Source organism: Hypomesus transpacificus, chromosome 1, assembly GCF_021917145.1.
Source record: "Hypomesus transpacificus isolate Combined female chromosome 1, fHypTra1, whole genome shotgun sequence".
Lineage (NCBI taxonomy): Eukaryota > Metazoa > Chordata > Actinopteri > Osmeriformes > Osmeridae > Hypomesus > Hypomesus transpacificus.
The window spans coordinates 5,623,166-5,651,138 of NC_061060.1; the positions used below are offsets into that span (position 1 = coordinate 5,623,166).

The following is a 27,973-nucleotide window of genomic DNA, read 5'->3' on the forward strand; positions in this document are numbered from 1 at the left end:
TCATTGTAAACATAAGGTTTATTGCAATGTGCATTTTGTATCCATACATTGTGAATAGCAGTTCCATGGACACAATACGGCAACAAAACCCCACGTTACAAATTGTTACAAAAAAATGAACCTCTAACGATACCTGTTTCTTCCTGTGAGCTTGTACACATGGTCCTGGGACACTTGGTTTGTGAGTATGACGAGGCAAGTCTTTGGTAGGTAGAAAACAAGTTAGTTTGGGGAAGTGTGTGTTCCTTTGAAATCAGGAGACAGTAGGCACTGTTGTCATGCCGTTGTTTCAAGTTGGCATCCAAACATAATAGAACCAATACATCTGCAAAAGTCAGGAGTGTGTGTGGGGCGAGATTCAACTAACACACGCCAGCCACCACTCATCTCCTGTAATTGCTGCTACTCTTGAACGCTTCAACTTTATACACATAGTCATTTACAAAACTAGGCAAAGGGGCCGGATATGTCCACGCCCCTATAGTAATCATCTGTTACCTGACAGTATACATTGCTCCTATTAATGATAAGTTTTGATTTTGCCAGAATCACAAAACATAAACAAAGAAAATAGCAGGACTTTCTTCCCCCATAAGCAGCAAACCCCAACTGCAGAGAATATAAGCAATGCTTATGACTGAATCACTGTGGCAATCAGCAGCTAGGCAGCCAGGCTGAGAGCATTGACAACCTCTCTTACAACAGTCAACTCTAACACCTCCACCCCAAAGGAGTGGAAGTTGTCCCCTTGACTCTTTTGCTAAAGGAATAATGGACATGTGAACACACTAAGTGTAGATATGGGTACAGTCATATAAAGATGAACAGTTTAGTGACTCCACTGAGCTTGTATAGAGATATGGACAACAAACATCCACGTGGGGCTCTTGGTGAGACTGGAGGGACGTCTCAAAGAAGTTCCTTTGTCCTCGGCTTGACCTGTGACGATGGAGAGGCTGAGAAAGTGCATATCAGACACCCTTCTTGTCAGCTTGGGTCCCTCCCCTCCCCTCTTCCTGGGGCCAGCTCCATCACTCTGCCCTCTGCCCCCTCTACAGCGGGAGGGGGGTGTTAAAGGGAGAGGCTGGACCCCTCCTGGTGCAGGTAAGGGAGGAAAGGACACCGCTCTGTCCCAAAGCAAGCGCTCTCCGGCTGGGTAAGCCCTCTCTCATAGCGCTTTTGTCTTAAAAAAAACGATAGACAAAGTCTGATGTCGCAAGACTGGCGGGCTGGCCTCGGCGCAGCCCACTCAGAGCGTCAGTTTGTGCTTTTGTTTCAATTACATTGGTGGATGTCTCATCGACCTTTAACAGGCAGCCGGGCTTTCATCAGAAATGCGGCCATCGGCGACGTTTACAACTTAGGGAGGTCCTTTTTCAGGTTTGAGCGGAGGCTCCAACGCCCTAAGTCCAGAGCCATTTACACAGCCGAGCCGGCACTGATGGTGCATGGCTGCTCATGGCCCAGTGAGCCCACTCCTCCTCCACCCACCACTGGCTGGTTGTCGAGGGCTAGCAGGCTGTCGGAGGGAACGCGGGACTGGAACTTTTCCATCTGCTCGGGGCTGGCCAGGTTCTTCAGCAGGCTGTTCTCCCTCTCCAGCTGGTTGTTCTTCTCTGCCAGTTCCTTGATCTGCTCCTTGAGGATCTCTACCTCCTCACGCACGGCATACATAAGGTGGTTCTTGACCAGATCCTGAGAAGATAAGAGAAGTATAGAGGGAGAACGTCACTTTCATGATTAGGCACAACTTAAGACATAGACAAAAAGCATATCTCTCCTCTTTAACTTAAGTTATTGATTCCTGATTCTGGTTGATTCCTGTTTTTTCGACTGAACCCATTTAGAAATCCGTTTAACTGCAAATGGCTTGTCAGAATGTAAATTTATCCCATACTGTATTAGAGTATTTTACAGACTCACTAAAAGACTAGATTGACATGCAGCAGTAATTTTTTAGGAGAATCTTTCACTTTAGATAGTGTGGTAATTCTACAGTCACACAGACACCCTCTGCGGCCTTCCTGCGTACTCTTCCCTCTGTGTCAGTAAGTACACTACCACATGCTTGTCACGTGCAATGAGGCGTGCAGCCAAACCTAAGCACATCCCTCAAACCCTGCAAATGTTCCTCTCACGAACTGGGCATTGGCCGAGGCTACTGTGGCTTCGCTTGTTGGTTACTAGGTTACTGCTATATCCAGATTACTTATTACACAGGTGGGCTTACTCAAACAAAAACTTTACAAATGTGCAGTCTTGCATTAACTTACCATTGCCTGTTCGATCTTGTTGTCAATGGCCACAACGCTAGCACCAGAGGCACTGAGGAAACAGAAAAGGATAATAACTATCATCATCCATCCCATTACATAAGATCAGTTTTGTCAACACAAAAAATAGCTTTAGTGGTCCAGATTTCACTGAACACTGTTTTTATTAACCTTCAGCTAGACCTACTATGAGTGGGAAGTTCAAAAGATTTAAAACAGCAGAGAATAATTTCTCTGCTGTTGTTTTTTTGGACTTCACACCCTCCCAGTCTTAATTTCACCGGTCGTCACAGGTTTCAGTGTACTCTATATTAGTGTACTTTCATGTCCTTTAGCGCGGAGACGCATCACATTGGCTACTTTATTGCTGATTAAGTTGACATGGTTCAACATGCGACAAGCAGACGTTTTATTAATCTTCAAAATTATTAGTAGCTAAGCTCATACGTTTACGTTACATTTGATGGTATCCAACAACAACGTCATGTGTTTATTAAACAAAAATTGAACTTTTAGATTTCGAAAACTTCTAGTTTTAGAGATAACCTAAAATGTAAAATATTGATTAGTAATCTGCAAGAAAATTACTGCTGCATGAATGAACTCACTATGAAAGTCCGTTTTTATTACCTGTTGTCAAGTTTGACTGATACGACGTCTCCCCCCAATAACGAGGAAAAGAAGGAGATAGAGAAGTTATGCAGCTCGTAGACCGCAACCTCCATTGGTGATTTGGCGAACATCTCCGTGCTCATGTTGAGTACCAGACTCGTTTGAATAATACTTCTCGCCACTTTTGCGATCGGTTGATACACTAGATATTAATCCGGTTTGTTTCTTGATTCAGCTACAATCACGATGCACGACTCGACTTCTTTGAGTGCTGTGCAGTTGTTGTGGTGTAAGCTACGTTAGTTTCAGTGAATGATACTATTTCTGCCGCCGGCTTCTATATAAGAGGACCGCATCCTGACGTCATTTGACGCGGGACTGCCCCTTTTCTGAACTCACTCCAGCACAACAAGTTTGCAGTTGACCCGCCGACCAAGTTCTGACTTATTATACCAAATAAATAAGCAGTTACAAACAGCCAGGTGCATTTACGCTGCAAAACAAATTATGGGCGTCAGGAACAGTATGTTAGTCTATATGAACTGAAGTGTAGGTGACTGTAAGTTAGAAACAGTGATATTTTCAACATTCCATTATCAAAATAACCAACAATAAATAACCATTGTATAAAGCTTAAGGCTATCTCTTAGTTATTTCCAGCAAGTTAACTATATCAACGTATCCTCTATGGTAAGCATTTTAATTGTATCACACTTTAATTTATTTGTAAGTACTATATAACTGCAAGCTCACATTATTTTATGTAGGCCCATTGAACAGATATCTTTCTAAGTAACTACAATAGATTATGTTGCAACATATTTTTAGTTTAGCTTTTGGTTGCATTAACATTATATATATCATTAAAATACGCAACAGCAGGACATTATTGCGACACCTCAGCTTATATTTGGGGAGGGGGGGATCCTTTGGTAGTAGGTACTTTTCCACTCCCCAGTAAATTTCCACAAAAGCACCAAGTTCAGAACTATATTGGCCTCTAGTGGTCAAACAGTAGAATACAGGTAACTGGCTTATATTTATGACCAGACTCAATCAAGTCAAGGACACAAATATTCAGTTGGAATTTTTCACTCCTCTGTTGACAGCAACGTTGTTGTTTGAAAAACTAAGACATCCACACAAAAACATGAAGACGTGGAGCACTTTGTGTGCCTGTTAGAGTCATCCAGTGATCCAGTGATTCAGACACAGTGGATGCAGAAAATCCATAGAAAAGTATGCATGGGATGCATCTTCATTTATATTCAATTGGAGAGTTACAGAGTTTCAGTGTGCAGCACCATTTAGGTCATTTAGAATGTCTATGCTTCCCTGCCTGAGTACACCATGACATTAAAGATAAAGAGGTTTGAAATATCAATTTCATAAAAGGACAACTTTCCAACTTGTGGCCACACCAAAATAACTGCCTTGTTGCTATGGGGCAAACACTGTTAATTATAGGTCTACTATAGCTCCACCTTTTTGTACAATCTTGTTTGTGCAGGATAAAAAATGTAATAACATATTACATAAAAACATGTGGCATTAGTCATGGACAACTGTTTTTTTGTCCTGTGTGTGACCTTATTGTTAGCGCACGTCTTAGGCCAATAACACATTTTAGTGCACATGGGAAAAGTAGCAGATTGTTGGTTTGAATTGTTAGATTATCTTTCTGTGTGTAATGTTTTGCCGCTAAGTGACTCTAACAGGCTTAGTGATTTTTGTTGGTGAAATAGAATAGCTTTTCCTAGTTAATTAGTAATGTAAAATGTACAATGATGTGATAAATAACACTTATGCTGCTGCCACACCTAGTGTAATACCTCAAAGAAATGTACAATATTCTCCAAACTCAGAACTAAATGATATGTACATGATCCGCTTAATCATTAGTGAGGCGAGACTGTGTCAAACTACACCTTAACAAGATTGAACCAAAACCCCATTAACTGTGGATGTGCCATCTATTTAAACCTGTCGGTTGAAGTTTCATGCGGCAATGTGCTACTGCCTGGCTCATCTGTCGACTGTACTGTGGAGAGGACTGCAGTGCGCCAGGGGCATGAACACCTACAGAGTTCCAGTCAAGCTAATTATCTATGGTTCAGTTCAGGGAGGATTCTGCTGGGTAAGGGAAGCCAATGAAAAGTTGAGCAAGACGGCAGCCAGGACCCGGTCTATTCGGTACCTGCTGTGAACTGTCATCCAGCAGGCTAGCCTGCCGTTCTGAGACGGTTAAGGATCTCTTCTTTCACACTGTGGCTTGTACTACCATCTCTGTCTGGTGTAAGATGCTGCCCAGCTGAGAGATACACTACGCTGAGAGAGAAAGAGAGAGAGAGAGAGAGAGAGAGAGAGAGAGAGAGAGAGAGAGAGAGAGGGAGAGAGAGAGAGAGAGAGAGAGAGAGAGAGAGAGAGAGAGAGAGAGAGAGAGAGAGAGAGAGAGAGAGAGAAAGAGAGAGAGAAGTGGAAGGGGGGAATGCAAGAATGTATGTGCGTGATACAGAGATGCATGTCTAATTCCCCTTAATGTAAAACCAAGAAGAGAGATCCCAATTTACATCTCACGTAGGAAATTGAGTGACTGTAAAACGTAAGTGTTAACAAAGACCTCAGTTAGTTCATCTGTTTTGGACTGGTGCTTCTGAGTCAGATCTGTCCCCAGGCCCTTCCAGAGCCTCTGAGTGCCGACTCCCGGTGAGTCACTGTAGCCAGGCGTTGAACCATTTTTTCCATCAGATGTCCCCAGACAGAGAGCCAATAGAATTACATAAAAGTTCTGCATCCCTATTCCCATGATTCTTTGTAAAGCCAAGGCTCCTACTGTTGTGGGAGTGTGCCTGTTCTACAAAGTTGAATTCTCAAGCTTTGATTTTTCTTTTGGGTGCCCTTAGGGGAACTATGTGGTTTCGAAGTACACAATGCAGCGCAGACCATGGGATCAAGAAAACAACTGCTCACAATTATTATCATCTTCATTACAGACTAATATGCCTTGAATATACACTGGTTCCAGACCTGCCTAAGCATGAGGCGAATGACTGTAGTTGTCCTGTATCACAACAGCGGTTAATAGAATTTTGCATTTTTGATCTCTCAAGTTTATCTACTTGAAATGTACACGTCATGAACAAAACACAACAATTTTTTTTATCAGAAGCCATCCACTCAGAGTTGCCGAAAGGCATTAAACTGAGTTAAAACGTGTTCAACAATCCTTTACTCCTAGGAACGTCATTTTAAATGTCAAAACTGAAAATCCCACTCCATCTTCAAACTCTCTCAGAAAAAATCACTTAGATCTGGAACTGCTGCATCACGTCGCATCACCTATACCGGTGAGGGAAATCCCCTCCTACACACACACAAACACACACACACAAATACACACACTGTCTCTACTCTTCATAGATTCCGACGCAGAACAGTGAACATCAAATTCTACCATGGTGCCAATCCTAAGATTTTGAATCTATGAAAGGGGTTAAAAGCATACACACCACCACTGCACTTACCGGCGACCCCTCCTGTTGAACAGACTGGGTGAGTAGGGGGGCGGGCAGTGCACGGCTCTCTCAGGGCCCAGGAGATGTTGTGACCGAGGCACCGAGGCAGAAAAGCGATAGGAGCACCCCGCACAGGGTGGTCTTGAGGCAGATTTTGCCTGACTAGTTGCGGGGACATGGGGACGCGACTTCAACTGCCCCATACCAACAGACAAATGGGGGAGCGTTTGTAAGAAGGGAGATGCTTTCACAGTTTCTCTATTGTTGTTGTTTGTGTGTGTTTTTCTTTCAATGCACAAAGGAGGTGACAGGGCAGGCACAGTACTTCTGGACCTTGGCCAGAGGCTGCGCACACAATGGTAATTGTGTGGTTAGAGATGTCTCAGCCTATTACAGGGAATCCACAGTGATATAATACGACAACATACCCCATAATACAACAAACCCATGCAAGAACAGAGCACTTCATGTGAATCTGACCCACACAGAAAGAAAAATAAGTTAATGGTCAATATTTTCTTGATACCGCAAAAGGTAACATCTTTCAATGACGTCATGGAATCCTTCTAAAACTGACAGTGTCTTATCTGTTAAACTTTTCAGAGGAATATGCTGTTATCATCATACCCATCTCTGTAGTTCATAAAAAGTTGTTTTTGTTAGACGTCATAAAAGTACAATAGTGCTTTGTTCTTTGACATGAAATGAGTTATAACTCGTCTTATCTTGATACCGACATGTGCCTTCTAAACGTCTAGTCTTTCTCAAGACATCATAGTCTAATCTATTAAAACTTTTTCATGTTGACCTTTAGTATTTGCATGTTGAATAATGTCCCTTCAATATCTGTGGGAAAATGACACTAATATGAAAACAAGTTTTGACAAGACAATTATTAACTTTAAAAAGGGTTCCTGCTGAGTGTGTATTTCAATCCTTGATACTTACTGTAAGAGTTATGTCAGACAAACAACGCCTTTTCTACACAAAACCCCTCAGAAAGACCAATTAAAGGGTTATAAGTGCAGGCATGACCACAAAGTAATCTTTAGTTTGATGGCTGGCATGTCTTTGTTTGTAATGGACGGATTAATTAGGGAGACAAACAAGAACCTGTCTTACCATTAGTCTCACATGCTCTTAGCAAACAGTATGCAATATACATTTAAAGTAGTCATACATTACTACAAAGACCATTGACTATCAATGTAATATGTACAGAATAGCACCTAGCATGTTGTCTGTGTACTGTCGGCTTTCCAAAATAAGTAAAAAAAATATAAGGGCTCTTCTTAGTGCTTTTAGAATACATCTACTATGTGCTACAAAACTAGATCTGGATACAAAAAGCTTTGTGGATATCAGAAATATCTGTTTGTGTGGCTTCTGTGGTGAATTATGACAGAATCAGTCCTTCTCCCTGCATGGTGAGAATCCTGCCTAACCTTCCAAAGTGACCCACGAACCATGCAACCTTGAGTAAATGATCACTCTGCATTGTCCCTTGTTAATCGAATATCATCGAATCAACCAGACATCCCTGACAGCAGGGGGACAGATCGATGAAAGCTCACAGCTGGATCACACTTCACAGCCAGCTCAAGGGCATCCCAGAAGAGGAGTCAAATAAAAGCAATGAAAATAAATAAATAAATATATATATACATTTATATATGGGTGATTTCTACCCCAACCCCGTCAGTGATCCTGCCGTGTTTTACAGGAAGTGGATAGCACTTCTCAATAGTGGATAGTTTACTTCTCAATGGATAGCACTCCATGACATCTTATAGTGGAGGACAAATCCAGAGAGAAAATGGTCAACCACAGTTACCATGGTGAGATGACCATGGAGAACACACACCATTCTTCACATGTTCTATGATACTGTATGTGTTACTAATGACATTGTTTTGGAGCTATGAGGAAAATGAGGCAAACAGCAGCTATTCTGTTTCCACACCCACGCAGGGTTCTCTTACATCCATGGAATTATGCAGCACCTTTGTAATTACGATGTCTCGCACGCTATTGGCGTTAGCCCGTGATATCTGATGACACACGAGCCATGCTTATGTAACTCTGTATTTGAATAGTTACAAAACCAGCGGACATTAGTGTGTGTGAATGTGTGTGCATGTGTGTGTGTGTTCCAGAGTAAATCATGGAGAATGCCCTGTCGGTGAACCTCACAGGTGTACCATCTGTTTTAACACAACACCCAACCTTAAAGGTTTCTCCTCACAAACTAGGAAGGAAACACACACACACACGCACACCCGGCGCCCCCAAGGGCTATATCAGATGACCCAGTGGTATCCACTGCTCAGATACACAAATGCACAGTAGCCCATAGGTTCCATCATGACTCACACAGTCAACGACAAAGGGGGGGCCTATCATGACTCTGTTGACATTTTGAACATGAATTCCAACTCTATGTTATAAAGGAGTGGCGCTGTTGTTAATACGTTCTCTCTTAGGAACCCTCGATCATGTCCCGGCCAGCTCCTGCCCCCATTTGCCAAATCATTCTCCTTCAACCTGTATATATTCCTTGGGGGGCCTGTGTTTGTGTGTGTGTTTCATTCCTAGTTTGTGAGGAGAAACCTTTAAGGTTGGGTGTTGTGTCCGACAGGAGTTCTGTTCCTCCCAAAGGTAGAGCTGTGTGTTTTTGAACATCTTGAACTGTTGGCAGAGTCTCAGAGACACACATCAATGCAAACCTCGGTTGTTTGGAGAAGGGTAGCCCACTCACTGAAGTTTTATGGCACACTGCGAGAGGTCTCCAGTTATAGAACAGCGGTTGACTTCACAAAGGTCAAAAGGGTGTTGCTAGGCTCAATTGACCATGCTGCATTGGACAGCGATGAACTGTGGGTTATTTGTAGTTACTCACAGTTGAGTCTCTCCAGCTCTCATGGGGCTACTCGTTTTACAACAGACATTTTGTTTATAACAGCTTGCTGTTCTGAAACAAAATATCAGACAATTAAAATATGTTGCAATTCTGTCCAATAATAGCTTGAAAGTAGAGCAAGTATTCTGAAAGAGGTTTCACTGTGCTTCTGATGACTGGGGGAGTCTAGAATGTTTCGCAGGAGTTTCAAAGGTGGACACGGTGTCTGAGTTCTATATTGCTGAATCCAGAAGAAGACTTGTAGTGGAATACAAAGTGAGCGAAACAAGGAGCATGTTCATACGGTCGAGTATTTTGAAACAAAAGGTTGAGGAGGTCAAAGTAACTTTGCCTCCCCCACCCTCTCTTTCTCAGCTGTGTCTGATCAGTAGGAGTCTCCAGAGGGAGGGGAGCTGACATGGACAGTGAGGTACAAAGTGTGCTGAACACTCACAAGACTATTCAGACCACGGCCAAACTGTAAGCGATGAGTTGTTGAAAGAAAATAAGATATCCAACTGCAATAGCCAAGAAACCCCCGAGAATACTCCTTGACATTTTTTTTCGAACCCTTTACCTTGACAACGTTGAGATGTTGTTTCTTGTTTTTTACTTTAGAGTTTGAAATACTCTTCTGTTAACCATTGATCTGCCACTCAAAACTTTTGACTTACGGTGGCTCCCACTTCTCATCCCCTAAACTTTAGTCCTTCTCATGCTCCTTCCTCAATCCCTCTTTTCTATCTCCTTCCTCCCCTCCCATCTTTCTTCTCCCCCACTCCCTGTGCCTGTGTCATCCAGTGCAGCTGTGTGACCTCGAGTCAGCAGGACCAGGAGGGGACTAGGGACAGGCCTAAGCAGGACCAGACAATCTGGCCCATTCTCTGTGTCAGCAAAATGTGGATTAAGTGGCTGACATGTGGAGATGTCAACTGAACAGTCCTGACTGACTCCCTGCTGTCTGCTGCTTCCCCCACACCTGCACATGATGACACTCTTTGTCCACTATCTCGCTGCGCTGGTGACAAACACAGCTTGTCGCTCATTCTGTTGATCCAGATGAGACTGAGCTGTACTGTTCTGGCCTGGTCATGACTAATCCACTGTAGAAACTGCGCCAAAGGACATCAAAATATCATGGCGCTGTCTCTATACTTTTTAAACACATTTTGCATTTGTATTTGCCTGACAACTTGTGACGCTGCAGACATTCCAGTAAAACTTTATAAATCCCATTAATTACACACATACATACAATAAAATTGCTATGACTGCAGTACTCAAATTGAATAACAAGCATTAGGGTTAGGGCTATGTTTTCCTTAATAACTAATTATCCTACTAGTAGAGTACACAACGGCAGAATATCATAATGTTGAGTTGCAGTTTTTCATTTAGTCTAACTTTAATCTAAACGTAATTTACAAATCAGATGTTCTTGAATTGAACAAATGCCATTTGAGGAATGTTCTTTCCAAACCACAATTATTGACTTGGCTGCCCTTGATTTTTAGGGGCAAAAAATTGTACTTGATTAGTCTTGCAGTTGTCACCTCACAGCAAGTACAGCTTCTGACGTGCAGTAGAACTGAGAGTCCTAACTTTCTCAGTGTGATTGTGTTATCTTCTGGAAGGCCTGGACGGCCACAAGGGTACAGTGTCTGGCCCGATAATGGGGACGACTTATGAGAAAACAGAATGAAACCAGTCTGCATGTGTGTTGAGCAACCCCATGCTGGGGAGCAGTGAACTGAAGATGGGGAGCTATAGATGTGAAAGCCCCCCGACTGGGGCTGAGACTGATGACCTGAAACGTTTTTATCTGAATTGTGAAGGATATTTTTACTTTAAGTATTTACAGTAAGACTAACCGTAACCCTAAAACTTTCCTCCTTTTTTGGGGGTCAACTCTTATGAACACTTTTCATGCAATCTGTCCTGTCTGTCTATGCTACACTTTCACAAGGCCCCATTGAACATGCATGGTTGTTACATAACCAAGCACATACACGCATCTTTTTGACACACACACACACACACACCCTCAAACTTTTCTTCTCTTTATATACTGTCACTCTCACACACACACACACACACAAACATACACACATGTATTTGTGTATCAAATACACTTACTTTTCATCTTGCCGTCAGCTCGTATCTCTATCAGCTGTGCAGTGTGCAGCTGCAGGATCTCTATCAAAGGCCTGTGTTCTCGCAGGAAGGATCAATGCTGAACACTCTCACGGACCGGAAACCCATGACACGCTCACGCATCGTACCATGCGTGATATCGCAACCAGGCTTACATGCTGTTCATTTCATGCATGAGTTTGTATTTCTGTGGTTTGTAAGAGTTCTAACTTCAATTTTTTGAGAGCGATTGTCATATTTTAGAATGGCTGCGCAGGGTGTATCCAATTTTATTCAATAGGATTTATCGTATATTATGAGTCAATGTTATGACAATGTTTTGGATGAAAGCTTGGCAGGGGAAGCTGCTGATCCAAGCAGGCCTGGTGTGAGTCGGCGGTGGGAAGTTTACAGGAAACCTGCCTTTCTGGAGTTCAAAGCCCCACCCCCACCCCACATCCAACCCCCACATCCCCCCCCCCACACACACACACAAACACCCCCCCCCCCCCACACACACACACTCAACCCCCCCCAATACACACACACACACTCACTGAGACCAGGGGTTCTGTCCTCAGAGCCAGCTAGTGCACATGTACGTGTATAAGTACACCAGGAGCGAGCGACTAACTGACTGTGGAAAAACTGGAAAAACCGATACGGTATTAATAAGTGTCCTGGTGCGGCTGCATACAGTCTAGCCTGTGTCAGATAGATCTGTCTTTCTCCCATGATGTGCCCTACCAGACACAAGCTAGATCTACTTTACAGTAGATCTAGCCTTTTTAGAATGTCGTCAGACACAGACTCACACACCATACAGAATGAAACTGTAGCAACTTATCAACAATGATCACAAGATCTTACACGCTTCAATGTCTCTCAATTCCTCTTTCCATGAGTTACAAGGGATTACTTGAGGACACAGCTAATGCAAGCAACCACTGCAAGTCATTCCTTTACGTGATTATTTTACGTAAGTAAAATTAAAACATTTCTGTCAAATGGTCTTTTTAACACAAAGTTGATCAAAACACACGTGTCATAAACATATACCCGCTCACACAGAAACACACACAAAATTGAATAAGTCTCATTGCGCGTCATTAAACGGACAGTTTCATTTATACCTCAGAGCCATTTCTCAAGCGTCAGCCATTTCTCAAGCGTTGCTTAAGCTGGCAGCTGATTCCTGCACATTCCTGACCCCGTTCAGCAGATAGAGGGAACTCACCAAACACCTGAGACTCGGCTCTCCTTTCAATTGGATTATATATTTGCAAGAGATGTGAAATTTGAAAAAACAGTGGATTAAACCAGAGTGGAAAGAGAGTGGGAAGAGGAATCTTAGAAAGAGAGGCATTATTTCTTAACCATTTGTATACGCCTGTCACACACCAGTTGTTTAAAGGGCTGGATGAGGGAATAAAGAATGATCTAAACGTAATGGCCACAAGAGTTTTGTGGGCACACAGGTGGTGGTGGTGGTGGTGACGTCAACGTGGCTACGTGCGCTGAAGAAAGACAAGAGAGAGATGGATGATCTGAAGATTGAACTAAGATTTTGCCCACGTACACAAGACAGAGAACGTGTAGGAGCCAACTTATCAGTGTTCTCCATCGCACGTTTCACCCAGGCTCAGAGGAGGTTTCCAAAACATAGTGACAGCTTGGCACCATGCCCAGTGAGAGAGAGAGAGAGAGAGAGAGAGAGAGAGAGAGAGAGAGAGAGAGAGAGAGAGAGAGAGAGAGAGAGAGAGAGAGAGAGAGAGAGAGAGAGAGAGAGAGAGAGACAGAGAGAGAGAGAGGGAGAAAGAGAAAGAGAAAGAGAAGGAGGGAGGGTGGGAGTGGGGTGAAAGTTTGAAAAGGCAAATTAGGTAAAGTTGCATTCTTGCACTGTTGCGTAGAGAGCGTGTCCTTACTTCAACCCTGGAGAAGCATAAAGTCTAGTGAACAATAAACTCAAGCGAGCGCTCAGCGTCAATCAAACCAGACTGTGTTGTTACAGAACAATGAATTATATATGGAAATGTATTCCCTCATTGGTGAGGAAGTGGTGAGTTTCTAGAGTTTGAGTGTGCAGGTTAGTGGATGCACGCCCAGCAAGAGGGCCTGAGAAGAGCCTCATGATTGTTTCTACTGTCATCAGGACAAGAGGCTGTGGAAAGGACACGGGTGCACCTTTGTTTTTTTGGTAGTTCACAATGTGTGCTTCTTGTTTTGGTTACTCGCAATGCTTTGGGGCTATCTTGTTGTTATTATCAGTGACTTATGCACTTTGTAAAGTTCTCTCTTGGAAGTCGCTTTGGATAAAAGCGTCTGCTAAATGAATAAATGTAAATATAGTTGCATAAGAATTGGAGAAATGCCTTAAAGGAGGTCTAGTTAAACAGTGTCTTATCTGATGTGTTATCTGATGGGTTCATCTCCTCGTTCTCCCTCCATCTCGAAAATATGAGTCGTGATTGATTTGTTTCAAAGTTGTTCCCCTTAGGAACTGGAATGTTGATTGCATTGCACTAGGTGAGATAAATTAAGATAACACAAAGTAATTTACCCAGTTCTGAGAGGAGGTATTGATGGTGGTAGGGACACAGTAACCTATCTATTTTGATCCCGTTTCTGAGCACAGCTGCACAACCAGCCTAATGTTAATTCCTGTGTGCTGAGTATACTCTGTGAGTTTGATAGATCATAAATGTATGAAATGAATGACCTACAGTATAATGTACTGTAGAAACACTGGTGTGTTTTGTTGAAATAAAATAAATATTAAAGCTCCTACAAATATTTTGCGCCATCAACCTTGAAACATGCACGCCCTTTGCACGATGTATTATGCAGGGTACAAGTCAGGTCAAATCAAAGGGGTATGTTTTAACAAAGATGTTTGTCAACACGAGGGTGTCAAACTGCCGGCTCTTCATTATTACGCAACTCATCTCTGGAAACAGTGTTGTGTGAACAGTGTTCTAGTGAGATTGCTAATCTCCCTGTCAAGACTGTAATTATGGCTCCACCACACAGGAAGGAGCACAGCAAGATGCCTCATAAAACGGAGTCTATGAGGGGGACAAACAGGACCTCCTCTGAGACGAAAAAAACACCACTTAAGAACATAGTGAACCGTGTTCTCTCAAATAACTCTAGCCAAAATATTTACCGTTGAATTTAGTCAGGGGTGTACCTGGTAGACCATACCAACATTGGTCCTCCCTCCTATTATAATTGGCCCTACTTATCTCTGTACACATGTCTGTTAGCACAAGCCTACCATAGCCTGATCATCTGGCAGACTAAGTGTCTGAGGTAATTATTATGTCTCAGACATGTCTGTATGCATTTTGTCAGTGGAAATTCATGGTGTAGGCTAGGTGAGGCCGGCGCGCAAATTCCATTTACAGCAAAGTTGCTTGGCGGCGGTTTAGATGACGTCACGCGGGGCTCCAGAATGTTGCTTGATACCGTTTGTTTACCCTGTCGAGGAAGAGTGTATTTTCCTTTTGCTCTCTGAATCCAAAAAGAGGGACACATTAATGCAGCTCACTCATGCGTCCTTCGAACATATAGGCTTGTCCTCAAAAACACTGTCTGTAAAGTACATACAAACAGGAGAGCAGAGATGTTCAAGTTTCTTACAGTAGCCTACACTCATTTTTACCGCTGACCCTTAAAACACGCCTACGCGTAGACACACGCACACACAACCGCTAATCGGATATGCACCCACCGTGCACACATTAACTTACAGTACTTCTAAGAGTGTGCGCAACAGTTTATTCCCTCTCTCTGAGAAGACCACGAGCAGATTGGTTGGTGACAAAAACACAAGATAACACTTGATGTGACTCCTACTTGAGGACAAGGTGAAAGTTGATACACATGACCTGCTACCACACACAAACTCTCTATATTTAGAAAAGGCCATGAGTCATGCCTGGAAGTGGCATTCTAAAGATATCCCACACACACAATATGGGCAACAATATTTAGTTTTTCTGTTTTTGTGGGTGTGTGTATGTGAGAGACAGTGTGTAGCCTACATACATGTCTGAGCAGATATTGATATTATCTTCAATTTTATTGTAAAATATTTTAATTATCAAGCAATCTGTGGTATAAATGTGTCGAACTAGTTTGCATCAAGCCCCCTTCACCAGACTTCAAAACATCACCGCTAGGGCTATCTTTTGCCCCGACACAAATGTATTACACTACAAAAGAAAGCATTTCACGACTTCACAGTATCATGTGATATGTGCTGTGTGCTCACTCTGCAAGGGGAGCCCTGCCCTGCCCTGTACCCTATCCAAGTCTCGCAAGACCGCTATCAAACACCAAAATAGGGAAATGAAAAAAAGTAGGAAGAGAAAGAAGAGCGAACGGAGGGAGGGGGGGAGGGCTTTCACAGCTGTTGTTGCTGCTTTTCTCTGATATGAAGTCTTGGCTGTACTCCCAGTTCTTTAGGTAAACTTTAAAAAAAAACACAATTACCTTAAGACGCATTTCCCTTTACGAGGGAAGGAGAAGCAAGGTGCTACACACCCGCAGCGAAGTCTCAACAAGACTGAAATAGACAGTAGGCTACAGGTTCAGGAGATTTGTAACATTTTGAAAGACGTGTTGTTGGTGTTTGTCTGTGCATGTGTTGCACGCAGTTCATTACTCAAATGAATATACTGCAAAATGTAGTCAATTATTAGGCTACTGTGACAGGAAAGGAACCCAATGATTTTCACCCATTTCCTGCAAGCCATTTAGATAGTTTGTTTCCCCAAAACATAATTTTAAAGAGTGTTATGAGTAAACCACCACCCATGAGTCCTCCATGTACCATATTGTAGATTGTTGTGGACTGTATGAGTGACAATGCTGACACAGGCTAAATTGATTAGCTTCTTATCATTAAATCGGCTTATAAGGGAGTATTTATTGCTGTAATCTTTGTGTCCCAGGGTGTGGGTGTGTGTGTGTGTGCGTGTGTGTGTGCATCTGGAGCCTACGTGCTGACCTAGACTTTGAAGGAGAGGTGCAAAAAACCTCCTCCACAGTCTAGAATGCTAATGTAGCAGGAAAAAAACATTCTTAAGAGCCCTTTTCTCTCCGCTTCCATCTCTCATGGACGTTTCCACGGTGACACATGTAAACCTGAAAAGGTCATGTGATTTCAAATAACAATGCATAGTTCCATCTCAGATATTGCCAAAGGGATGCCCTCTTCGGGAATTATTACACTTCTTGTTCCCTTAGCAACTCAGATTTTTGAATGTTAAAAAAATCCTCTTGAGACAGGTAGCCCATTCTAGATGGATGGGGACAATTTCAATGCAGGCGTTCTAATTTAGGCCGTGATTCTTTTATGTATTTAAACAACACTACAAAGTCACCCTGTTCAGTGGCTGACAATATTTATTGAACAACAGCAGATACGCCAAACAGAATTGTTCCATGATGGTTGTTCCATATTATCCCAAGACTAAAGCTCAACTACTCCATTTTGTGTCTGTGTGTGTCGTTATTGACAATATTTCCAGACAAACCTATTGACACCTTCTTGTTTGTTAGGTAACACAGAGAGAAACCGAGACGGTCCGCGTTTACAGGGCAACGGTCAACCATCTGTTAAGATAACACAAATCGCTTACAGTTGAGCGGTCACAATGTTACTTTCACCTGTCGACAAGGTTCACCCAGGTGGCCCGATGCCTTGCATGCAGGGTCTTGTTTTTTACTGTCCCACGTTCCAAAGGGATTATTTTACACTGCATTCACTTACATCCGTATGATAATTTAAGGAAATGGCAGTTGTACCAGTTTGAATAAAAAAATCCATAGGCTACAGTTATCTCAGTTTTCTTGACATTTACACACATACTTGATAATGTTTTGCTAGCCAGGTGTAGCTAGAATAGTTTGATTGGTTGTCCTTAAACGTAACTCCATGACAGGGCCCAACGCCAAACACTTTTACAATTAAATGCAAGAACAGGTTATGAGGCAAAACTTTTTGTGTTCAGTAAATGGGCCATGCCACAGTTAACAAAGAAACAACAACGATATTAGGCAAGAGGTCACTTTATTTCCATATCTGAATAAACAAATGTTCCCAATCCACGCAAAACGCTGCGTCATGCCGGTTAGTGATGGAAACTCACACAACCCCTGAAATTAAACACCAAAAAAAGTCAAGGAGAAGTAAATTACGACCGACGAGTTCAAGCTGTAAGTATGCAGGTGAGAGAGATCATCCATTAAAGTGGCTGTACCGCTGAACCAAATAACGTACTACTTTTTCTTATCAACACATACTGTTTAAACCCCTCTGCCCTGGTATGACCTCCAACCTCAAGTGTACCGTTAAACCACAGGAGAGAGAAGTTGAGTAACCAGAGTATGATCACATATTCCAGACCAACTCACAGTGCCAGTCCTATACCAGATACTTCCCTTATAGGACACCTTTTATATATCAGACATTGAACAGATACATTCAAAGCAGACTGCTTTGGGAATTGTCTGAGACTGAGAGTGTACATGTGTATGCGCTTGTTTGCATGGGTATGCATGTGCGTTTGCATATGCTTGCATGTTCATGTCTTGGTGCATGCATTTGTTCACGTATTTTAAAACTGCAATTGTATGAGCATGTGTGAGAGAAAGAGGAGACAAAACTAGAGACAGAAAGTAGCAGCAGCAGCATGTTTTACATTCTTGCCTCAGTGTCTTGGCTTTCCTGGCAGACTGAACTCCCTGCCTCCCTGAGCTAAGCTGCTTTAGCCTCTCTCTCTTTCTCTATGTCTCCCTCCCTCTCTCTCTCTCTCTGCTTCTGTCCATGTCCCAATCAGACCTATGTCTGTTTACTCAGTCTTCTGTTTAAAACTCCCTAGCATGTTAACAAACAATCATCACAACTATGGCTCTGACATCCCCATGGAAAGAATCCAGTCAGGGGTCATTTCATGCCATGGGTGATTAGTCATTCACAGTGACTGTGAGATGGCATCCACAGAGACAGGAAAGAGAGAGACAGGAGGGAGGCAGAGATCGCTACAAGGCGTGAAAACGCGACATAGATACCCCGAGATCCCCACATACTCATGGTACGGCCTTGTGTTGTAAACAAAGCAGTGAAGTGAGGTCTCAGACAGGATGCATCTTGTTATATTTTGCTCATCTCGGCCTGCCAGCTCTTTCCCTCCCCTTATTGGGGAATGGCCAGAAACAATCAGTGGCTCAGTAGACGACTTGGCACACAAACTCTCCCAGCACTCTCCGGTCTGTACAGAACTGCCTCGAGTTAGCACAGAGGAGGTTGGCAGGACAAATACATCTTTTTATTCTGCCGGCCAATGGGCCAGAGTGGAGCCGTAGCCTCGGTTCCAGCCCTGCCTCAAGGCTGCATGATAACCAGCCCCCAGCCCCAGTGCCAGCCTCAGTCCCAGTCACAAGCTCAGCTCTCTCCCTCACCATGCCCTATGCCATCCCACCATCAGTCCCAGCCCTGCCCTAACAACGCCCTATGCAGCCTCGGACTCAGCCTCAGCCCCTGCCTCATTATGCCTTGGCCATGACTAAGTCCAAGATACACCCCTGCCGACTACTGTCCTTCACAAGTTCTTCAAGTGCCCTACCCCAGCCCTGACCGTGCCTTGTTCCAGCCCCTGTCCCAGTCATAACCCCTGCCTGAGACCCTAACTGTACCCTGTTCCAGCTCTGATTGTGTCCTGCCCAGCATCTCACCAGTCAAAAATGAAGAGAGGGTGGGGTGTGTGTACAATCGTGCATGTGTGGAGGTGAAGAGGTTATCCATGAATTTCTTCCCCTGTGTGTGACAGCTGCAATAACCTTGTTGGCACTGTGTCACTGGACAGAGAGGAAAGTACATACAGTTTCCTGTAAACAATAGAGTAAACTTTCCAGAGAAGTGATTACCCGGGTCCACAGAAAAGCTTCTTGCCCAAAGTAAGTCTTCCAACAGAGTAAATGAGGGTTTTGGAAAGTTTGAAGCACTGAGGGCAAACAGGAAATTGTGTTCATTACAATAGTTTTGGATGGTGGTGGTTACAGTTAAGTCTGTGAATCATTGACCTTGTTTGACTGGGTTTTTTCTTTGTTGTGAATCGTTCAGTTGTATCAACCTGTTTTTAATCTCAATTTCTCTACTTTTGCATCTGTGCCACAGCAAGGTTTGTTTGAGCCCTGCCCATTTCATGCAAGATGGCATGTCTTTAGAGCTGTGAGTTCAATGAGTAGACGAATACTTGGATATGGTCTGATGAAAAGATTGTGCAGGCAGCATTACCCAACTGTTGTCCACCCTGTGGCACAGTGTTGACATGCTTAATCTCTGTACTGAGTGATGGGAAAAGACTTGAGAAGTAAGGTTGAAAAAGATTCAAACCCTGGAAGTTCAACTGAGGTGACTCTTCATTAGGACATAGTTATTATTGTAGACTTTTGTACAGTCAAGTTAATGTGCCATTTATGTCAGCTAGATTAAATTAGCCACTGTCGCAAGCCAAACTGGGCAAACACCGTGAATACGTAAATAAGTACCAAAGCACATTATTGTAATTGTATCGCTGCATCTGTCTAAGGTTTGGCTTTTTTACAGACAAATGATAAACCATAAAGGATGAAAAACGGACCATCTTATAAAATGTTTGTCATGCAGTGCCTCGTGAGTTGTGTTTTTACAAGACTTTCATCAATCTAAGTGTCATTTGAACACATTAATCAGGCTAACAATGTTAAAGAAAGTATTACTTTTATAGAACCTTAAGGGGACAAATAGTAAAAAAAAAAAAAAAAAAAAAAGCCATGTCATAGAGTTTGTTGGTACAAGCAATTGTGCTAATCACCACACTTGAATATAATCGTTTCTGTCACAGGAAAGCATGACTACAATATGCAGATTAGAGAAGTTGTGATAGGAGCTGTTCCTTGTAATGGATGGTAACATCTGACATCCTTATAGCAGGCATAGTGTCTATGTGCCATGGACCCTGCCCTGTGGCAAAACCTGTGCCCTGTGGGAAAACCGTAAACATAATCCAGGTGTGTCTACTAGTCTGCCTGTGTGTGTGTGTGTCCATTTCAGTGTGTGTGTGCGCATACCAATAAATTTGTGCCGGGGGGGGCGGGATATGTTCCCTAAGAGATCGTACAAGGGACAGTGTGTTCCCGCCATGCTGCCCAGGAAGACTCTGATAGGCCAGTGTTGAGCCAGCTCAGACCTGCTCCACAAAGGGACTGTCTGGATGCATTGTTTGGCCACTGAGAGAGAGAAACACAGCCTCACCAAGGAAGAATAACCTGTATAATCAAAACCCTCTCAAGACTGGCAACACAATGGTCTCTAATGGCTTTATCTAGATGCAACTGTCAAATGACATTCATTCTTAATAAACTTGAGACTTTGGCGTGAACTTCTCACTGGAAGATTTCAGTAAATAGTGATCAATAATGTGTTGGCACTGAAATATCACAATATGGCATAAGTGGCTTTTTCTGCTAGCTCCAGCATTAGCTCCATCTCATCTGAGGTGAAGTGGGATGGGCAGGGTTGACCGTCTGGTGTTGTTATCAAAATGGGCGCCATCGCTTGTGTCCAACCAGATAAGTCTGTGTGCAGTAGACATTGGCACTCAACACCCCTCTAAACTTATATAAGAACCACTAGTGCCAGCTGGAACACTCTCGATGAATCGAGTTTCACAAATGGGATAACTTAACGACAAGAAAACTTGCTAATGGATGGGTGGTGCTTTTCTTTTCTGTGAAATCTTTGATTAATAGTTGTTTGAGAGCCTTTTGATATAACATCAGTCAGTTTAATTTGTCTTGTTTGCTGTGCCAACAGTGATTGGTATTCAATGTGTTCCCTTGACGGGAAATGTTCAAAAAATCTATCTTTTGCTCTTTCCTTAAGTCATTGTACTGTTGGGTGGTAAAAGTGGGCCAAAGTTGAATGTTTACCCGTTTAAGTTGCATTCTTGGCAACACAGAGGGTTGTTAATGGATGTCCTCCATATTATAATACTCTGCACATATCGCAGCAATTGAAACGGCAAAATCTACTTATTAGACATTACACACTAAGCACATTCTTAACTGATGTGTAGTTTTGAAAATGTTACATACTTTACCACTATTGCAATTCTTACAAAAGGAAGCAATTCTCATATTGAAAAAATATTCACCAAAAGTTCACTATCAAATTGTGGTTTACCAAAGAGTAAAACAATCTTTGGTGTGTATCTTGAACAACTCACATTACTTACTCTTAAATAGTATGTATCAAACTTGCTGAGTATGTAATGTCAGACTTGCAATTATGTTCTAAAATATATGGCAATTAGCATTTGATAAACCTTGTTAGGCTTCTTTTAGACAAAGTTGACAAGATGTCAGCAATTTAGAGCCTGTGGTCTAGGGGTCACAGTGTGCTGTGTCTTGGTATTTACAGCAACCTGATTCATCTGACCCTTGGAGCTTTAAAAGTACAGGACTAGATTATTAGATTATAGATTATTATGTTTATCTGAGAAGGACAATAATCAGCAAAACAGTAATCGAATGCGTCTCCACAGTATGCTCTAATCTGTGTGTGGGTGTCTACAGTAATGCCTTGAGGTACCCAGAAAAGTATCACCTTACACCCAGTACACACACAAATACTCTACAAACACACACACACATAAACACACCATTTAGCAGGGACTCTGATACCAGACAGACCTACTGGCTTAGGACCAAAACCCATTCACCCAGTCACAACAACTGTGTAATTCAAGGAGTCCATTATAAAGACATCGCTTTACTTTTCTGTATAGTTTCCTGTCCAACTGAAAAAATCTATTAAATCAATAATTTTACAAGAAAAAGACAAATGTGACATACTGCAGTTGGCAACAATATGTAGTAGAAAATGTACATGGAACATGGTGTAAATATGTATATATTCTTTTTCATCCCACATGTTGACATAAGAACTTCTGAAGAGTTTTACAGTACCTTGAAATTTCCCCTTATCGCAGAACACCTCCGATACTAACTTATTTTTAAGATGATTGTCTCTATTTTGTCTTTATTACACAATATTCTAAATGTGACTTGTTTGCCGTCAGTCATTCCTTTTTTAATCTCCCTTTAATTTCCATCCCATTGTTTAGACTATCATTAACATCCTCTCACTTTTGTTTGTTTCCTCAACTTCCTTACTTGCAAGTTGGGTCTTTTTCCCAACTTCCTTCCTCCTGTTTTCTCCTCTAATCTCTATTTTGTTTACATCCCTTCATCTGCCATCTGAGAACCCAAGTAAATAGCCACGTCTTTTGTAAATAATAACTACACTGTACACTGTACAATTGAATTATCGGGTGTTATTGTGTCAAACTTACGTCATTGGAGTTGTGTTTGGTTCTCTATTCAACCTGCTGGGTCCTTTTGTAATGTTCTTTTCAGTTTCAAATGAACCACAGTGTACAATACATGATGTAATTAAATGAAAGTATGTGTCTATTCAGCATGAACATTCTGCACCTCCAGTTTGTGCTGTTAGTACGCTACATGCTAATTATTCAGCATCTTAGTATCATGTAAAGCCTTACAATGCATGTGCTAACACTCCCTTCTAAACACCATTAGCGTGAATTTAGATGTCACAAAATACATGATATTGCCCTTTACAGCCCTTTACATGTTACAGTAATCTGTATGGGTAAATAGTGTGAGGTGCGGTGCCCACTCAATGTGGGCCAAATGTGTGTGGTTACCTCAGGCTAGTATGTCTAATGTAATGAGAGTAAATTGGAAGTTTGATGTTTTTCATTTGTAATCCCTTCATTCAGCTGTCTCTCTACTACTTATCTCCTTGTTCATTTACCTGACATGCCTGACCACTTTATATTCTGTTATTTCTGTTATTCTATGCTAACAATATAGTACATGTAATTGATTTTGTGTCTATGCCTTGGCTCACATACGTTCCTTGTATAAATAAAGTATTCAATTGTTGAATACAAAACAACCTGAAAGTAGTTTCCTTTAACCATTTTTTATCTATTTTCAAAACTGGGTCAGTGTCTGGTTTTCTGGATTGTCTCAACAGTCTTAGTTCACGATATAGAAGAGCACTCTCCCCTCCAAAATAAAAGTCCCTAAATTCCCATCGACTATTGACTCAGCTGCGTTATACGTCTCTAGGCTACAGTCTAGTGCTGACAGATGATGTCCAGGCTAACCATGCACTTGACCCTGTGCTGAGGTGACTGTTATTCTGACAGTTCGAGTGGGCACTGGGAGGCTGAGGTAAGGGTTCTTCCAATTTGCAGCAGCCTAAAACTAAGCTCCTCAAAACCAACCATTTCCTTCCCACTTTCCCCATCGAATCACAAATCAGTTTTCATGAAAAAGACCTCCTTTTTTAGAGGAAGGCCTTGGTAACCATTCATGACGTTTGTGCTGTTTATGTAACAAAAGTCCAGTCTTCAGTCTCAGATACTGAAGATCGATGCAGTGTCCTCCTGGTCATAACATTGGAGAAATGTATGAAGATATGCAGTACATTTTAGTTAGTAAGGCACAGTTCTCTGTTTTGTTTGACATAGTCATGCTTTGTTTTGCTTTGTGTTGGTTTGACTGGAGCAGTGTGTGTCTGTAAGTATGCGAGTGAGTGTGTAGAGAAAGAGTGACAGAGACATGGATAAAGAGAGACAGGGATAGCAAATGATTCTCAGAAAGAGAAACAGTAAATAGTGTGTGTTTGTGTGTGTGTCTGTGTGTGTGTGAGAAAGAAAAATATGATAGTTTCCATACATTCCATGCCTGTACTTGAAGGTACAAGTTGGGCAAGAATAGGCAAGGCATGGTTGCACATACACACACTCACGCAAGCACACATACACACGCGCACACACTCAAAACTGAGTATTTCAGGTAATTAACATCTGCATGGTGGCTCACCCACAATGCTCCCTCCCTGTATCCTCATTTCCATTGGGGTCAACTTAATTTCATTGTAGTCAAATCAGGAAGTGCTCTACAGTGCGTACACTTCCTGGGAAGTGTCAGAGTTGTGTCTACTACCCTACAGGCAGCCCTACCCTTACATTCTGCTTTCTCTCATCTCCTGTGGAGTTTGGCTCAAAATCAGTTTTAATTCTCAACACAAGCGTTCAAATGAGCACATCTGAACTTGAGTATATGTTTTTGCAACCAATTTAAATTAGTTAAAATCAAAGCCCAATTGACCCCTGACCTTGTCACTTTACTCAATCCTGTTTTTGTTTTCTGAGTGTGCTGGTATAATGTGGCATATTAAACAGATGGAGAGACCTGCCAATCATACTTGAACAAGTAAAGTGTCTGGAAATATATACAAGATGCTATTTATCAACATCGTCATCGCAAGTTAAAACACAAGGGGACCCTGCAACATTGACGTTCACGATAAAAAATAATGATAAAAAAAAAAAAAACATTTTACATTATTTTACATTACTGTAATTTCACGTAATTAAGGTTTTGTTTTGTTTATGCTGAGGCCGGGCAAGGGTAGCAAGCATAATCTTATTTCTCTAGTTCATTGGTGAGGTTTGCAGCTTTGCAGGAATGAACATTGCTGCAGTGCACGGCCTGAAGGTTTTTGACCCTCTGTTCAACAGTGTATCAAACTGGTACACCCACCCTATTATAAATAATCAAGGACAGAGTGTTCCCTTTACAAATAGCATGGCTGGAAGCCCTAGTCAATATTGTCTGAGTAAAAATAATAATGATATTCCACTTCTATCTGCGAATGAAAAATGCACAAAAATGATGATGATTGTTATATCAACATAGAAAAATCTTAAACTATGGACAAATACACCACACCATCTTACTCCTACCAATATCATCAAAAGCGGCCAGGAGAATCACAACTGTCATTAGGTTCTGTAAATAAATAACCAGATAACACGTTTTTTTTTTCCAGTGAACTATCTCATATTTAGTTTATTTTAAAAATAAATGATATTTATAGACTATTGAGAGGCAGCCCTGCCTTGATTAGGGTAATACAATCGTACCCCAAATACTAAATCAACTTTGCCAAGCAGTATGAACGTTCTGTATTTGTTGGCTTCTTTTTCACTTCTTAAGCCAGAACATTTGGAGACCTGTCCTGAAGTATTTCAGGAACAATGACTAACATCAGCACATCCCTGCATCAGCATGCACTTTTCTAACGTCCAAAATAAGAATACACACAATTTCATGGAGGAACAGAAAACAAACAAACAGTTTTCCACTGGGATTCACTGTTTTGGAATAAGATGACCCCTGGGTATCTTCAGTGCACACCGACTTCAAGGTAAATGGAATTTAAACAGTTCAGGTGAGGCTTAGGGTAACATGGGCAAAGGGTAACTGCCATATGATGTCATCGTACTTATGACTAGAAAATGTCCATTTATTGCAATAATCAGCAACCACAGATGGCTGTTTATCACTTAGGCCATGAACATCCTCCCCATATCTTTGTTTTACTGACAGAAACACAGCTCACTTAAAGTAATAATACAGAACTCAAAGGTGGGTCTTTGATAACAGGCCCTCATAATGTCATTATTTATCACTGAACTTCATAGTTCAGAGCTCAGAAACCCAGAATAAAATGTGTAAAGTGAATTTGAACAGTACCTCCAAATTATCTTAAGTGTATGCTCCCTTTCAGAAATAAAACTCAGAGTAGAAAATGTGGTTAGTTAAATGGTAATTTGCTACCTTTACGTGAAGGAAGTTGTAGGGGAAGTAATAGTTAAAGTCTTGGATGAGTTAAAGCTACCAATGAGAGTCTGCCAACTGGCAATACTCTTCAGTATGACATGTTAATCCTGACAAAGACTGCTCAGCGTCTTTCCGCAGACCGGTAGTTTATAAACAACATTTTGTTATCCAGTTATCCAGACAACAGGATTAAGTCTGGTAAATTTCAAACTACACTCATTGGTCGACAGTCAGATTAAAGTAATGAAGGAATCAGTCCTATAGGAACCATCTTTCATAAGGACTGTTTACATGTGTCAAATTAAATTTAAACATGAAGTGTGAGTTTTTAAATAATGCCTAACTCCAATTCAACTTTACTATGATACAGTTGAAATATCCTTTAGTTTTAGGGGTTGGAAAATGTATCTTTAAATTGTGAATGACACATTTGTGGCTCAATTGAATTCTTTCAAGCCTTGGGGGAGAGACAAATCCTGTCTTTCTTGGCAAACCAGGTTGGTTTGTTGTCATGTTCGATTTTAATTAATTATTACCGGTGTTAACATCAAATATCACACAAACACCCTTCACAGAATCAATCAAAATCAAAACAATCAACAGTTATGGTGAAACTGTATACAGTGAAACTGGTGTATAGTGATACCGAAAGGGAGAGTGTTAAGTCTACAAAGTATTTTAATGGACAAGGTAAATGCGGGTCATGATTCTAGAAAAGATATGAGGTTAGTGTGAGGGCAGTGAAAATAGGGGGAGAGTGAGGAAGAGGAGGAAGCGCAGACTAAGGCCGAATCGGGAGGAAGAAGAAGAGGATGAGGAGAGCAGGTGAGGTGCAAGTGAGGTGGAAGACGAAAGAAGAATTAAAAGCAACAAAAGCACGGAAACTACAGAGTGGAGGTGTGTATGACAGCTGACTGACTGTTCGTTTTGGCCTCTTACCTGTGGAAGTAGAGCAGGATGGACAACATGGTCTGGTCGTTGCTGTTGCAGATGCCTTCGTTGAGCAGGAAGCAGGGGTCCCTCACCACTGACTCCAGGGAGTCCTGCCTCATGATATTGTTGAGCTTGTCAGTGTTCAGGTTCTGGAAGACCAGCTGGTCCCGGAGCTGGCGGAAGTGGCTGACAGTGGGGCTTCCAGGGTGTCCGTGGCCGGCCCGGTTCTGCATAGTGTCGCACCCACTGGCCAGGTCCAAACAGCAGCTGCAGCAGTCCAGACCAATGGGGGAGCGGCACTCCTCATCTGACATGACGGTGGAGGAGAGCACCTTTGGAGGAAAGGAGGAGGAGGACAGGTGTGGAACCTCTCAGCGAGAAAGTGAGATCAGGAAAGCTGAATAGAAAGACTGGCAAAAATAAGAAAGCTCTTGTGTCCACTTGTCTTCTCCTGTGGCTCCCGCTGGCTTGTGGTGAGTCTCTGTGAGAGAGGTGCAGAGAAAGAGAGAGCAGGGTGTGTTCCTCTGCGACGCGGCTAGGACTGCTACAGCCCAGGTGATTTTATTTGGATAGTCAAGTGTCCCAGACAGTCACGTTGCTAGGTCTTCTCCTCTTCCTCGCTCTATTTCTTTCTTGTTTGGGCGTCCTTGCTCCTCCTGTGACAGCAGAGCCCACGCGCACACACACTAATTCAGCGGGTTATGCGTTTGAAAGAAAAGCCCAGAAGCCGCTTATCACTTTTTTTTCTTCCCTCCATTACACTTTCTCTTCGCTGTGTGTGCATAGAGACAGAAGGGAGGGGTTGGGGGTGGAGAGGGGTGGAGGGAGAGAGG

At 42.2% G+C, this 27,973-nt stretch overlaps 1 protein-coding gene across 2 annotated transcripts; it reads right to left on the reverse strand.

Moving 5' to 3' along the window:
• On the reverse strand, nt 1-27,921 carry tsc22d3 (TSC22 domain family, member 3). Of its 2 annotated transcripts, none has more exons than XM_047022249.1 (3): nt 27,147-27,921; nt 2,274-2,325; nt 1-1,695 (listed from the first exon to the last, which is right to left on the reverse strand). In XM_047022249.1, exons 1-3 carry the CDS (start codon nt 27,452-27,454, stop codon nt 1,420-1,422), a joined length of 636 nt encoding a protein of 211 aa, XP_046878205.1. In that variant the 5' UTR covers nt 27,455-27,921; the 3' UTR covers nt 1-1,419. The 2 variants fall into 2 exon arrangements, with proteins under 2 accessions (XP_046878205.1, XP_046878213.1); XM_047022257.1 differs by lacking the exon at nt 27,147-27,921 and adding an exon at nt 2,904-3,221.
• Between the last annotated feature and the right edge of the window lie 52 nt (nt 27,922-27,973).

What these genes read in the sequence shown, in the direction of transcription:
- tsc22d3 (XM_047022249.1), bottom strand. Translation starts at nt 27,454, where the DNA reads ATGTCAGATGAGGAGTGCCGCTCCCCCATTGGTCTGGACTGCTGCAGC. An exon ending in ATCCTGCTCTACTTCCACAG is followed by an intron (nt 2,326 to 27,146) that starts GTAAGAGGCCAA and finishes CTGTTTCCTCAG; the next exon opens with TGCCTCTGGTGCTAGCGTTG. An exon ending in ACAAGATCGAACAGGCAATG is followed by an intron (nt 1,696 to 2,273) that starts GTAAGTTAATGC and finishes TTATCTTCTCAG; the next exon opens with GATCTGGTCAAGAACCACCT.